This window comes from Pyxicephalus adspersus, chromosome 3 (assembly GCF_032062135.1).
Source record: "Pyxicephalus adspersus chromosome 3, UCB_Pads_2.0, whole genome shotgun sequence".
NCBI classification, from domain to species: Eukaryota; Metazoa; Chordata; class Amphibia; order Anura; family Pyxicephalidae; genus Pyxicephalus; species Pyxicephalus adspersus.
In genome coordinates, this window is record NC_092860.1 from 92,234,044 (window position 1) to 92,249,672 (window position 15,629).

The window sequence follows — 15,629 nt, forward strand, 5'->3', positions numbered from 1 at the left end:
CCTATGAAGATGTCCATCATGCTTTATAGATAAAAAGGGATACAAGTGCCTGCATTACTATCCAATGTACAATTCAAAGTTCTTCCAATGAAAAGAAGTAAACTTTAAATATTGAAAAGGACAGTGAGTACAATGCAGTAACCCAGTGTAATTTATCAAATATTATCTTTTTTGGGGGTCTGGGTACATCACAATGTTCAAAGTTGATTAATAATTGTATGTTACCGTTGTAAAGTTTAATAAACGAGTCAATATGAGGAAAAAAGCACAGACAGCTACATGTACGTGCAAACACACACACACTTATGCTTGTAATAGCTCAAGTACATACACATGGTATCCATATGACAAGCAAGAACATTAATGAAATATAACCAGCATGACAATAAAAATTAGCACAATATGTTCTGGGAAATTTAGGAAAACATTAACAAAACAGGCAAAGAAATATTTATAAGCAGAAGAAGCAAAACTGAAGCATTTTTGCTTTGTGTGAACTATCCTCAAACACTACTAACTCGTTTCCTGCAGTGACTAAAGACTCTTACAGAACGGCTTTGTCCGGGTCCTAACAGATGTCTTTATTAAAACGAGAGGGCCCTTCTATAGAGTGGCATGTTGCAAGCAGTCAGACCACACAGACTGTAAACAATGGAACCGTGCCAAATGAAAGGAAATGCCTACCATTTCAGGATCCCATTTTATAGACTGGGTAAGGAAATAGGAAGAGTGCTTAAACAACGGTAAAACAAATTTGCAAATTGCATTTTAAAATTTACAAATATGTCCTGGCTAACAAGAATGAACATCAACATGATTTTGGCTCTGATGTAAAGATCTTAGGAGCCAGTGGTCTGGAATGGTATTCGGCTTTTTAAATATAAGTGTTAGCCAAAATGAAGGCTCGTTTCAGGGTAACTAAGGTAGTCAGATTTCAGCTTCAGCTAAACACAACACTTGACTTACGGAATGTTTTTGGAAAATGTGTGTATTACTGTTGCTACTCATAAAGCTGACTTTTAATCCCCAGTATCTTTCAAAGCAAGATACTATTGAATAGCTGAATGCTAAAGGTGTGTCTAACTATGGAAAATTCATTATTCTGATCTGTATTCAGGAAGAAAGGAAGGGGGGATGGAAGGAAGATGGAAAGGGATGCTCACACAATTTTTATGTTTTATACACATACACAAATGCATATACAAAATGACTTATTTCTTGACTTTTGCCCAGTGTCAGATTGCAGGATGAGTTTCATTTTTGCTTTAACAGGCCTGTAACCTGCTTCATCTTCTACAAAAAACAATTCCTTGAATATTGCTGTTCAGCCACATCATTTGGCTTACTGGTCATTTTTGAGCACATTCAGCTACAGCAGGAGCAACTTTTCATTTCAGCTGGCTTTGCTTGCTTTCCCTGCTTTTTGTTAACTAACTAAGAATCAGAATTTCACATTGAGGATTGAAGCTGCTTGTGTGGCAGCAGGTTCTCAACAACTAGTTCTTCATAAAAGTGAACCTAGAAAAGCAGAGCAAAATTACCAGCCCCTAAATTATTTACGTTTTGTATTCTTTGGTTTTTATTTGTTTGGCTACCATCAAATGTTAGTTTCAATAGGTTCAGGCAATGTTGAGTACTGATCCATCCCATATTGCCACCCACATAACACTATTTGTCAAAAAGGCTGGCTGATGTGCCAACTGGAAAATACAGAATACTGGATGGGGTGTGACCAATTCTCAACACCTAAAAGTGTTGGAACAAGAATGTGACAGCATTATGATTTTGGGCTTTTGTGCATTATTGGGTTTATATTAGGGTAGATGGAGGTGCCCACAATGTACTATGCCAGCTTTTTAAGCATGGTATAGTATTTGCAGGTTTCCTATGAAAAGGCCTGTCTGGAATAGCATTCAGTTGTAGCATCACAATAAACTAAATATATCTGCAATTTTTCCAACAAAGCCGGTATAAAAACCATTGTAGAGGTTTCTTCTGTCATTTCTACTGAACCAATAAAGTGCTTTCTGTGTAATAAAGCTATCTGTGTCTCTTTAGCATGTAAAGAGTTGATTTCAGTAGATGGGCATTTTAAAAAGCAAAAGGGCTTATTTATCCAGATCCCATCTAACAAAAGCATAAGAGCTAAAGAGATGTTCTTACCATGCTTCAGATGTAGGCAGCTGTCATTCTTGGTGGGCCTGCACCTGCAGAAAATTTGGGTCTTTTAACAAAATTGTTGAAATAATACAAAATGCATATTTGTAGGTGATTTACATTCATTTTCTTTGTTACTAATAATGGTTGTTATACCAGCCTTTAGACTTTTTACGTTAGATATTTGAAAAATATGTTGCCTTGATAGTTTAGAGGTTCTTTTCACACCTAATTATGTTTTGCCACAATTACTGAAAGTATTAATTGTCTTATGTCAGCCAGAAGCATTTTTATTGTTCTAAGAGTGCATACTTTTTTCCTCAGTCGTAGCATAAAGGTCATACATTTGGTCAATATCTGGCTTGTGAAGTCAGTAAACTACAGGTGGCAGTTCTTTTGGTGACCTTTGGAAGACCATAGGATTTAAAGTAGTAAAATAGTTTTCTTAAAATGCACTCAACAGTTACAAAAAACTGGTATTAATACTATTATTACTACTAATGTTATTTATTATTATTTCAGACTGAACCATCATTTTTGCAATCTAACAGTTAATTAAGTGAACCTGTGTTCAATAAGGCTTTCTAAACTTTTACCTAGAAATGTCTGCCTGAATGGCCACATTAGTCCATGGCACCCAAGTAGTCCAAGAAGCGTGAAGAGCTCTATTATGCAAATCGTAAGCAGCTTTTGTGCTGAAACTCTTCCCACCTCGGCCTCCCATGGACCAATCTCCTCACTGTTAGCCCATAACAATAGGTAGCATTACCCACAAACAAAAAGCCTGGGACAGAGTAGGCACTTAATGCTACCCAATAGATTTACAAAATAGAACCTCATGGGTTCTGGGGATAATTGGATCATCCAAAAAAGGCATCTCTAAATACCTCCTTGTTCCCTAAATCCATAGGTTAAGTACCATACAAAAACATGTGGTGGTTGAAATAGCAACTAAGGTAGATTAAGCCAAATCTAATACACCTGATATCTTAGACCCATAGTTGGGGAGTCCCCAAAAGTTATCAGTGATAACTAAGTCTACCAAACTCTCCACTATAAATGACATTTTTTGGATGCACCAATCCTTTCCTGGCACTTTTTCTCAAGCTGCAACGTAGACCAATGATTTCACTATCTGAAATGGTAGCTTATTAAACGTTAGGCTGCAGTCAGCCACAGGGCACATAGTAATTAAATAGGAAAACGTATAAGGCAATCTGTGTAAAGACAATCAATGTTTATGTTTATGGCTGTAAAAAACAGTTTTTTTTTCCACTGTAAAACCACAAAGGACTGTTTGTAGCTGCTGGATGTAGGAAAGGAATTAAAGTCTAGTTCACAAATATGCTGAACTGCCCTCTGAAGGCTTGTGAAATATGAAAGGCCTGCACTGTTGATATCAAGCGCACCCACCTTCACATACACTAAATAGGTTGTGCATTTTGGCTATAAACACAGCTACACTTGTGATTTTTTTTTCAAGACCAATGCTTTCCATTCCACAGGAACAAATGTGACTTTCAACCTAACTGATAATATTACATAATGTTTGGGATCTTTTGACAGCTGTCTGGGGAAATTAACAGCTAGTAAATATGACATGCAAACCAAATGGCAAGGCCCAGTTAAAGATTAAGGACATTGGAGGTCAAAAGAGGACAAAACTCCAAATGTCACTAACTCTGCTCTGCTTGTATATGGTATACTACTACCCAAAACGAGTAGTAGTGAGGTTAATTGAAATCCTCTTCTATAGTACCTGTTATTTTCCATAACGGGAACATTGCTGCAATGCTGGTAATTTTAATTAATAATTACTTGATAGTTCTTAAAACCCAATTTTAACCCAGAATGTCTATGCTGCAAGTTTTATGGCACACTTGGTATTCTAATATTTAATAATTTCACAGAAGAACAGAAAATGTTGCAAGTATTCTTATTACAAACTATGTAATTAGCAAGACATAGCAATCAATCAGATTGCAGATCACAAAAAAAATAATTTTGATTGATTACTGTTGTTTGCTTTTGCATGTGAAACAAACATATAAAGCCCTCCTGAGCAAAGCTCATCCCTTTCCCATCACTTACTTCCACCAATCTTTCACCTATCCACTCCTCGACTGGCAAGCAATAATCCAGCGTTGCAGTCTGTGCCCATTCTGACTGCTCGCCTGTTCATGACATCATCAAGATCCATTCATTAAGTGAAAATTATATGCCAAGAAAGAACATGTTCTCTACTTAAGTAAATCTCCTACAGTAGTCCTTTAGTAAATCAGCCACAATGTATCACTAAAATGTAACCTTCCACCTGACAGTAGCCTTAAACCTAATTTCTTCCCATACTGCTTTACCACTCACATATGCTGTAACAGTTAAACCATTATTCCCTAATACTTCAACATAACATGAAGGTAATGTACCGCCTACATTAGACATTAACTCTAAACCAGACCGCTTGTATACCCACCTTGTCCTGTGCCAGGATCAGTCAGGATCTGAAACTGGTTGCCTATGTTTACATATATTATTTCCCTGCACTGTGATTAATGAACGTTATTTTTTAATTTAATGTGACAAAACTGGTCAGCTCGCTTTCTTTTGGTGCATGGGGGAATAATGAAGTCAAACTTAGTGTTACAGAATGTTTTATTGCACACCAGTACCTGACATATTGATGAATGCTTAGTGTGAAGGTTCAGTAAAATGTAGCTTTTTAATTATGTATAACCTGGGATTTAGGTGATTTGATGACTGCCTGGAGGACAGTAAACACACTTCACACACAGGGTAACACTAGGTAATGGAATCAATCACATCAAACAAGATCTGCTTGCTTATAACTATCATTTTACCACACACTTTACTCAGCATTCTTCAACTTACAACCCCCTGGCTACAGTTTCTAAGTAAAAGGGGCTCTAGATGTCATCTTGGAGATCACCTTTAGTGCAGAATTGGGACTAGTTATTATCATAGGAAAAATAATTCTAGCTATTAATCGATCAGATGTTCTCTTTTATCTTCCCATGCTGCACTAGACTAATGAACGGGATTATCATTCTGGTTGCTACAAACACCTGTACTTCTTCTTTTAGTCCTGCTTGTATATTAAAACCAAGATAAAAAGAGCAGTGGTGTGCACTTGGCCACTGTAACCAGCAAATAAAACATTTCTGATTGACTCCTAGCAGATATGGCACACCACTGCTCTTTAAACAGTGTAAACAAATATGTTCACAAGGTGAGATATATTTAGTGACACAAGTTCATTTATTATTACTCAGTGATATATTAAAATCAATAAACGCACTGCCTGCACTGTCGTGTTATTTTGCTGAACAGGTGAGGAGCTGTGAGTACAATAACCTCGGGTATCAGTGAAAAACCTAATGCTGACGTTACCAGTTACATTCACTCCGCACACCTGTAGAATAAGTGACAAACCGCAACTAGCTCACTTACTATACATCTGGCATGATTCTGGTATAACAACGTTGCCTGACACAGATCAAGGAAGAACATTTTTTTGAACATTGTTTGATGATCTTTAAAATGAATGCAGAGTTGCATATGGCATGACCACAGCTGTACTTACTATAGTATGTAGAAAGAGACAGCAGACAAAAGACAGTGGAGAATGATCTACAGAATGTATTGTTAGAGACAAAAAAAGCATATCAACCAACCTGGTGTGGATTCCTGGAGCTTTTCTCTCTTTCTTTTCTTTTTTTTACCCTGCAACACCAAAAAGATATCTTAGCATATGCATACCCAGCATTTAAAATGTACATGTTATTGAAACAAGTGAATACTAATTTGTAAGACCAGACAAACAATATAGTAGTGGTGGTCCAATCACCTGTTGAAAAAACTGGCTCTGGATTGGACTGTTATATAGACATAAGTAATGCCGGGAATTTTAGTAGCAGCGCTATTTCAATGAAGAGGGAGTACCAGCAGCCAGCCCTGCATTGGCTGTGTCTGGCATTTCCAGCACTCCCCTCAGATGTACTTTTCCTTGCTACTCCAAGGCATGGACTTGAATATTTGGGTTTTCATAGAAGAAAATGATTATTATTGTTAGCCTGTGCATAAAGGTTACCATTGAAATTTAACTCAGAAGGCTACAAATAGAGAAAGAGGCATAAGTTTTTTCCTAAATAAAATTTTCTTATGCCTCTTTATCTATTATACGCTTGTTTCATATTGAATGTGAAGCAAAACCTCTTTGTTTCCATATGAAAAGGTTTTATATCAAATGAGATGGAAATCTCTATTTTTTCAATCAATTTCAAGGTTGGCCTGCGACTTTTTTTTTAATTTTGGCCCTCTGTGCATTTGAGTTTAAAACCCCTGTCCTAATAAATCATGCTGTATGTATTCAGAACCAAGGTATATCTTTTGTACCAATATATAGACTCTGTATGTTTCTGATACATATATATAAGACTGAATTTAGGGGACGGTTGCTATTTAAACACCATATGTAATTGTCTGGTCAAAGCAACATAAAGCTAATCTTAGCTAAGTATACTCGTTAACTCAGGTTTATGGCTGGGTGTCGGGAGCTTAAAGCGCTACTTTTTAATATCTGCATGAACATTACCGAAAGCATATCAAGGGTGCCTTATCCATATGAGGAGCAAAAAGGGCTCCTTATTATTTTTAAACCAATGCAGATTTGTCACCTGCACATATCTTGGCAGAGTCTGTGTAGCTGCTGTGTCTCCTACTGAAGAAAGAACCAGACCCTAATTCTCAACTGCCTAGGTGATCGAGAATGAAAGGGAGTGCAAAGCCTCCCAACGGACCTACGTCACGCATCCCAGGAGGCTCTTGGGTGGTCCTTCTGCACATGCCTATATCTCGGGCATGCGCAGGAGCCCTTTTGTCAAAATAAAAAACATTTGCCGATCTCAGGCATGCGCAGTGAGATCAGCAAGTTTTTTTTCACCAGCTACGTCACCCGATCTCGTGCCTGGGTAGAAGAACCAGGAAGAAGAGTAGAAGATTGCGCTGCCCGAAGACAGATGCCGGGGGATGCAGGACCCAAAGGAAGAGATTGATCGGACTACCCCGTGGGATTGAAGGTAGGTGAATTTTTGTTTATATGGGGGACTTTTGAGTTTAGTTTTTCTGTGTCCAGGGTAAATATTCAGGTTTAGTCTGGACAATGATTTTGGGACAACAAAGGTTCAGTCAGTATCTCTCCTGGATACTTATTCTAAAATAATTTTTCTTTTTAAAAAGAAACAAAAACCTTTAAAGTCAGCAGCCTCAGCATGAACTTGTTCTGTTGTCCATGTTTAACCAGCTGGAACGTCATTGGTATAAATGTCCACCTATTGAGATGAGATGTGTACAGAAGTGCACATTCTGCTGCCTGGTTTGCAGCCAGCAATAAACCCAGCCATACTAAAAAGCTGCAGTTGTACTGAAGGGGATCACAGAGATGTGATGGAAGACAGCCAACAAGAGTCAGTATTGCCAATGATGTTACTTCTGTCAGCCAAGGTATATCCCAGGGGAAAAGATAAACCTACTTGACCAAACAAAGACTCCATATCCTCAAAGACATCAAACTTTCATAGGATAAAGGCTAAAATATACATAAAAATGTTTACACTCCAACGTGTTGCTAAATGGCAAACAACACAACATAACATAGGTTAGCACTAGATTGCTGGCTTCAGTCTTATTGGCAGAGTAATAAATTGTTTGGAGGCTCGCCCAGTTCCACAGCTGCTACAGACCCTGGTCTAAAGGAACTTGAAACCCTGATATTATTCACTCCTTCCGCCCTCTCCTTTGCATCTTTATTGTCACCCCCCTATTAATTCTCACCTTTATTTATTGACCATAATGTTTAATGATTATTTCACACTACAGTGAAAATTAAAGTCAGTTTTTTCCCAAGGAATTGTGGTTGGCATGCAAGAGCCTGCTACCAATAATGGTCTTCAAGATAATAATAAATGGGAATCTAGCCTTACCAATGTGCAAGCTAATTTGTTATTTCATGGCTTAATCAATAATGATTTGACTGTGCATGGCCAGTCATTGCTTTGCTCATTACTCATGCAAAAAAGGTAAATGTATCTTTTACAGGCTTTTAGCTAAAAACAATTATAAAGTGATCTTTATAAACTAAAACATGAGTACAAGTAAAAATTTAGATTTCACAATATGTAGTATAGGAAGGATTTTATATGTAACCAACCCTGCATTCATTTTAACAGAAAAATACATAAATGTATGTTGTAGCCATCTACAAACTCCTAACAGCAATATGAACAAGTAACATCACAATTTCCTAATAAAAAGTATAAATAAAGCAACACAGTTGGTGGTAGATCATGAAAAGCAAGGTTGTTAGTCAATACTTTTCTATGAAAGACTGCTCCATTTTAGGAAGAATAAATGTGGTTGATGAATTTGCAAATAGTCATGCTGTTAACATTCACTAGATCCACAATGTGAGTCCATAGAGAGACCTAGTGTATGGGGATCATATTAGATGACTTGAGATTAGCTTTTTAGTTATCTATGAAAAAATTCACAGCACCAAATGTATTCCCTACTAACAATGAAAGACCCTGTTAAAAGCTGTCAGCTGCTAATCAGCTCATACTATGTGGCTAAAAGAAGCCAAATGGGATATAGTAAAAGCAATTGCCCAAAAATAGGCCACCCAACCCTTGTCAGATATGGGTGGTTTAGTAGACCAGTTCTTAATGGTATAAGCACCACAATAAAAAGGAGAGTAATATAAAGGATGAAATAAAGACTTAATCTACATAAAACATTGAGGTCTACTTTTTTTTTAAAAATGTTTTTAAGGTTTACCCAAAACTCACAGATTTCCCACATTTGATTAAAATACAAAATGTATAAAGCATTTTTTCACTGGATTTTAATTAGAATGGATCACAGGTATCGTCCTATGCACTGATCAACTATCCCAAGCACTGTACAAAAGCTTGTTGTAGGAGATTTTTATTCCTGGTCTGGGAGTGGGTTTGTTTCCAAGAAAGCAATGGGACCCTCACATTGGATGGATTTGTGATCATTATGAAATAGGTATTTACTCAAGACTCAGGAAAAATTTGTCGAAGGAAAGGTGTAAGGTACTTACATAATTGTCTCTTGCAGACCAGCCTGGATAGAGCTGCATATGTAGCTGCCTTTCTTTGCGAGCTAATTCATAATATTTGGCCTGTTCTTCACGGGATAAAGCATGCCACTGCAAGAGAAAATAAAATAACACATTGAGCATATATGAAATGCAAGATCATACAAGCAGTTTAATGCATTTTTTTATTAAACTAATGCAACCATTATTATAACTTTTTTTTTTTTTCATTTCGCCCACTCAAAAGTCATGCACCCCTGCCACTTATTGTAGCCATCTAATGGTTAAAAAAATACCCTGTGCAAGGATGGAGAAGACCAAAAAGTAATCTCACTCTGGTCTACAGTGTCCAATGCTTGGCTCATACTAATAGTATTTCCATACTTGACGTCAAACCTATGGCTGCCTTAAGGCAGACCAAGAATAAGCAAACAGAAAGTGAAGTCAAAGAAATATCATCAAATCTGATCCTAATGTAGGTTCCAGGTCTGTGATTCAACACATACCACAAGACCAGCATTAAAACAAGCAGTCCCTGAAAGAGAGGTCAACATAGACAAGATATTCCTCTCATTCCAGGTTTACATTATCCTTATTTCTGGTATAAAAATAGTTTCCAGGCACTTACATGTGACAACAAATTATCATTATGTTGTAGTATACCACCCATAATGTTAAACCCCAACCAATATTAGAGACATGTACACCCATTGATTTATTTATTAAATTAGCTGATACCAAACCTTTGTCTTAAGTTACAAACAAGACAAAGCAACAAGAAAAAAGGGCTATAGCATTCCTGATAACATCTATAACATAACTGAAATGCATAGACCTCTATACATGAATTGCTGCATTAACATACTTTTTTTTTTCTTTTAACCAGAACATCATTCGTAAATCCTTCAAATGGGGTCACCATAATCCATTTTTCTGGTTGGCTTTCCAGCCGCCAGTGTGACATATATGTCCAGGAAGTGAATAGGCGTTAGGTTGCCATGGAAAATACTATGTTGGCTGTACATGATTTAAGAGAGGAAGGCCTGATTGCCTTAGGCATGGAGATTAGATCCTTGAAAAGGGTAAATAGAAATGCTTATCCCAGACAACACACAATTTGAAAATGTTAAAATATTTAGCAACTGATCTACAGGAGAAAGGAATCAATAATAAAGAAAATGGTATTAACCAGAAATGAAGTCTTTGTGTAACTATACCACGTTAAAATGTCACATACATTATGAGTCTGGTGGTATAAGTGCTTGTTTTAGTCTGCAGTCACCAGAATAACCCAGTTCATAGGGAAAGAGCCCCGGGTCTACTACATCTCTAGTGGCGCCTAGTCATTAGTGCCTTATCCCCACTCTGTAAAAGACACCTAATTAGTTCTTCAAGTGCTCCAACCACTTTTAATTACATACTGATGTTTAATAATGGCATTAGCACTTCCTTAACATCTGGAGCGGATCTGCCTGACTATTGATCTGGTATAACAACATACTTCATGCTAAACGTGCCTGACAACAGAGAGAGAAATGACCGAAATTAATGAATGTTTTCTACGCTATTAAAATGTAGAAAAGAGCTTATATTATTATTCTTTTGCCTGGTGAGTATTATCAACTTTTTGTTTATTAGCATAAGAGAACACTCTTGCCTTGTATGCTTTGAAGCTCATCATCACCAAAAGCCCTATCTGTTTATATCAAAAAATGGTTTCTCCTGTAGTCTGTATAGATAATAGTCTAAGCATAAATTATATCTACATTGTTTTTTGTTTCATTTTGGATAACATAGGAAATGGTTAAAACATTTTTTATTTGTTTTTATTCCTTTTTGCAAATTTGGGAGATCTTCCTTCACTTCCTATTCTACAGACACAACAAGATAATTGTTTATAGTTAGGTAAAGCACCTTTTGGAACAATTGTTCTCACTTCTATTCCTGTTCTGTTACTAATTTAACAACACCAACAATTTTTTTTAACGTTTTTCATTGTTGGTGACAGAGTAGTCACCAGGACAAGTAGAAGGTAAAGCTGGGTACACACGTGCAATAATTGTCATTGGAAAGGATCTTTCACGATCCTTTCCAACGACTAAGGACTGCACGATGCATGAACGAGTGCTGTACATACAGTACCGTTCTGCTCTATGGAGAGGGGAAGGGGAGAACAACAGAGTGGCACTTTTATTTTGATCGTACGTCGTCCATCGCATGTGGATCCGACAGGACGGTCATTCGGACACACCAGATTCTCGCCCGATATCCGCCCTGAGTCGATTATCAGACAAGAAGCATTGCAAGTGTGTACGTAGCCTAACTCTCCCCAGTGTGGACACAAACAGTACTAAAACCTGACAAATGTTGAAACCTTTCTCTGCTCAGAATTTAAAACCATTTAAGAAGCCCCTGCTTTCAAAACAGATAAACATTTTTAGACAAAAAACATTGCACCTATTGGTAAATTTATGATGGTTTGCCCTGTCCTATCAAATACATATATGCCTGTATTTAGTGTCAACACTGTAAAGTTCTACTCCAGCCAAATATTTTTACATTTTGTATTAAAAAGAATGGTGAAATGAGAAATCCTCTACCAGTCCTTAGGGTGCAAAAGTTTCCCATGTTGAAAGGGAAAGTAGGTTCCCATGAAAATAGTAAACATTTATCAAATAACCAATGTATTTGACATTCACATGACTTCATTAATACATACATTATATATGGAGTGTGGTTTGTGTGATGAATAAAATATGCACATAGCTGAACAGCCTCTTTATATTTTCTTTGGATAAAACCAGCGGAAAAAGTTCTTCCAAGTCATGCAGAGTAAGGGGGGGGGGGGTAAAGTATGACAATATGGAAGACATTGATGGTTCAGCACAGACTGCATACTGGGCATTCTAATTCCGAAACACTTTACACATTTCTGGTGCAGGTCAATCATAGTTCAGAAGGACATCAGAAAACTAGGAGGACTCATTCAAAGGCCATTACAATTCCTTGTTGCCTTTGCCCCAAAAGTACTTAGGGCCTTGCTGCAACCATTGACAACACACTTCCACTGAGCAGTATGGAGGCACATTTAAGTAATCCCCAAACATGAAAAGGGTGCTTTAGTGAATTCATTTCAACAGTACAGTAAAATGGAAACCAAATAGAACTGAAGTTTAAGATATTCCGGCTTGTAATGAACATGTGCCTGCTTAATTATTTTTGTTGCAAACCACTACTACATGAAAAGAAATGTTCTGTATGTTCTGTCAAACCCTCATTAACAGTGATATTGACATAGCAATTTTTAGAATTTTACTCTCTCAACTACTCACATCAAAGTAAGAACTGCTCAGCCTCTGGAGAGCCAAGAGTGTGCATTACACATTCTTAACAACCAGAAAAAAACAAGCCACCACTGACCCCTCTAGCTGGATGTACTGTCAATTATTCTCAGAGATCACAAAACAGATTCTGAACTCAGGATTCTACCTGTTTGCAACAAGTACCTGACTGTTTGTCAAGCTGCCAAAGTTTATGCTTTTCATTAAAATTAAAATGAAAAAAAACTATGATTTAATTGTCTTTGTTGGGAAAAATGAAGATCCCTATTTAATGGACAGAGCTGCGTCGGCGCTATAAAAATCCTGTTTAGTAATAATAATATTCATAATAGATTTTGCCACAGTGCCTATAGCTATATAGGTGAATGATGATCTGTTTGAAAGTGTTTTTTCTTGCGTATGTATGTAATGCTTGTACTTTTATGTGCAAAGTCTTCACTTTAGGTTTACTTCAAGGAAAAACCTGTGCAATAAAATGAATGTTGCAGAAATCCCCTTAGCAATCAGTTTCACACTGGATAGTTACTGACTGAGTTAGAAGTTTACAAAGATCTTGAGTCTCAGCAAATTAGGAAGTTGAACTGTGAAATGTGCAATATATTCTTTTGTGCTTTCTCAAACTTTTGACAATTACAGTGGGTACAGCCAGTGATATTTGTTAGGTCATCAGTCTGCTAAAGGCTCATTGCTGAGCACCTCAAACTTAACATTTAGTAACAATTTGACTAAGTTTATTGGCCGTCTTAACATGACAACTAATGCGATCATAACTTTTCTTGGAAGTCTGTGAGTCACAAAAAATAAACCTGAAATGCAGTAAGTCATTGATTTTACATCACTTAAAGTCAGGATTATTAAATACTGGCATCCAGAAGCAAAATAAAAAGACCTCCTCAGGCAAGAAATATGACCACCTAGCTACTGAGCTAACTGCAAGGTATTAACAACATCACAAATAATTTCCCACACAAATACATAAAAACATTGCCCAAGACAAATGTTTGTAAAGCAAACTTTATGTATTTACTGTACTGTATTTTGCAAAGAAACATATGTATTGGGGTTGATTTACTAGTGAATTCAGCACTGCAACCCATGGTCTGGTTTTAGGCTTTGGTGGTGATTACATATTATGGGAATGTATTTATTTCACCTTATAGCAAACACACATAAATCTGCAATGTGAAAACTTGATCACATCAGCAGTGTAGGGATGCAAAAATCGCAGTGTTTTAACATGCTTTAATGCACTGTAACACACTACAGAGTATGCAAATACCACAAAAGTTGGAAAAAAAATAATTAAATGACCATAACATTACAACACAGGAAACATTCAGAATAACTTGCTGAAAAATGTACAAAGGACTTTTCTAAAGCAAATTTGTTCTTGAAGGTATAGATGAATCGCCTGGGACGAGCAAATGAAATGAAAAGCCGACATTTACTTCCTCATTTACTTTATATTTACAGGTTGCTGAGCAACAACATAGTCATCAGTGAAAAAGGCAGCGTCAGAAAGACATTCGGCACTGTTTTGTAAAGCAGACGTCGGGTTAGTAAAGATAAACAGAAAGCCCCAAAGCTCACCCTTCTGCCGAGAATCTGATTGATGGCGGCACTTTCTTTAAGCGTACACTCCGCTACGACATTCGCTCTCATCTCTTTCATATACAACATGAAAGCATTCAGCGGCTTCTTTATATGAGGTCTTTTTGGCTCCTGCTCTTTTCTCTGTTCATGATGAGATTTCCTAAATGATGGAAAGGGATAAATTAAGTTGATCAACATGCAAAAAAAAGGGTAAAATATGGTTTTGTAGTTAGAGAAGATTTTAGCACAATACATTAAGAACACTGTGGTAAAAAATGTCAGTGTCTACCATAACATTAGTGTTTATTGTGTTCATCTGCAAATAACTGGCTTTTTACATTATGTTCAAAGTGAGCATGATGATAAGATAGAATTTATTAAGTAAAAATTCCCAACTACTTTGGTTAGGAATCAGTGAGTTTTCCCCAACACCAATAACGCAACATATTATTCAACAGACAAAAATAAATTATTCAACAGTAAAAATATTATTGAACAGTAAAAATAAAGTTTACTATTCAAGTGCTGGGGAGTTGACGTATCTAATAATTTCCAATACCTTTCTTGGACTGTCTCTATATATAAATAAAACTCATCTTACATTAAAAAAAAAATACACTACTTTTACCAAAATAAGTAAATAAATAAAAATACATCATAATGTAAATTAGACTTACACATGCATTAGGTCATTGTCACTGTGGGGGTGTTCTTGTTTAACCTGAGGATTGACAATAGCGGGATGAGGGATTCCAGTTGTGTGAGGACCTGGAGGACCAGGGACCATGTGATGTGAATACCTAAAAAAAAAAAATTAAGTAAGTTTAATTAAGTAATTTTTGGAGTAAATTTACATGCTTACATACATACAGAAATGAAATAAACCATATTTAAACATAAAAATAAAAGAACTGAATAAAACTAGCTTTTAAAGTATATTTATTAGCATTCTTGCCAGCTTGTTGGAAACATCCCAGACAGCTTGATAGTAGGAGGGGAGGGAGCAAAGTAAAGTGATAACCTCTTCCATTTGCTGCTATTCCTTTACAAACCAATCATGGGCTTGGGCAACTATTTCTAGTTTAACTAACTGCTATCGGAAAAAGTGAAGTCAAGGATCTGGCTAAACTGTGTTGGGAGAGTAAGTAAATCTCAAGAGTTACAGAACTTTAGGCAAGAAAACAGTTTACTACTAAACAGTTTATGTATTAAACTGTTTATTTAGTGGTGTTCGGTAAATCAATTCTAGTTAGTAACTGTGAAACAAATATTTATGGGTATTTCTCAGCGATCTTAGTAAAATTTGGCAAGGTACACTAATACATAGTTAATGTAGCTCTCCATAACCAAATAATTTACAGGAATTTGAAATATATATATATTATATTTTTTATATATAT

General features: G+C 36.4%; 1 protein-coding gene across 3 annotated transcripts in view; it reads right to left on the minus strand.

Moving 5' to 3' along the window:
- Positions 1-15,629, minus strand: part of LEF1 (lymphoid enhancer binding factor 1) — a 70,836-nt gene that overhangs the window by 11,266 nt on the left and 43,941 nt on the right. Inside the window, exons 6-11 of one of the 3 annotated variants that reach the window (XM_072405688.1) lie at positions 14,907-15,029; positions 14,227-14,389; positions 9,299-9,406; positions 5,850-5,898; positions 4,249-4,331; positions 2,164-2,207 (exon numbers count right to left, since the gene is read on the minus strand). In XM_072405688.1, the coding sequence (XP_072261789.1) occupies positions 2,187-2,207; positions 4,249-4,331; positions 5,850-5,898; positions 9,299-9,406; positions 14,227-14,389; positions 14,907-15,029 (547 nt within the window). In that variant the 3' untranslated portion in view covers positions 2,164-2,186. The remainder of the gene's footprint in view (positions 1-2,163; positions 2,208-4,248; positions 4,332-5,849; positions 5,899-9,298; positions 9,407-14,226; positions 14,390-14,906; positions 15,030-15,629) is intronic. The other 2 variants (XM_072405691.1, XM_072405690.1) reach the window with 2 other exon arrangements.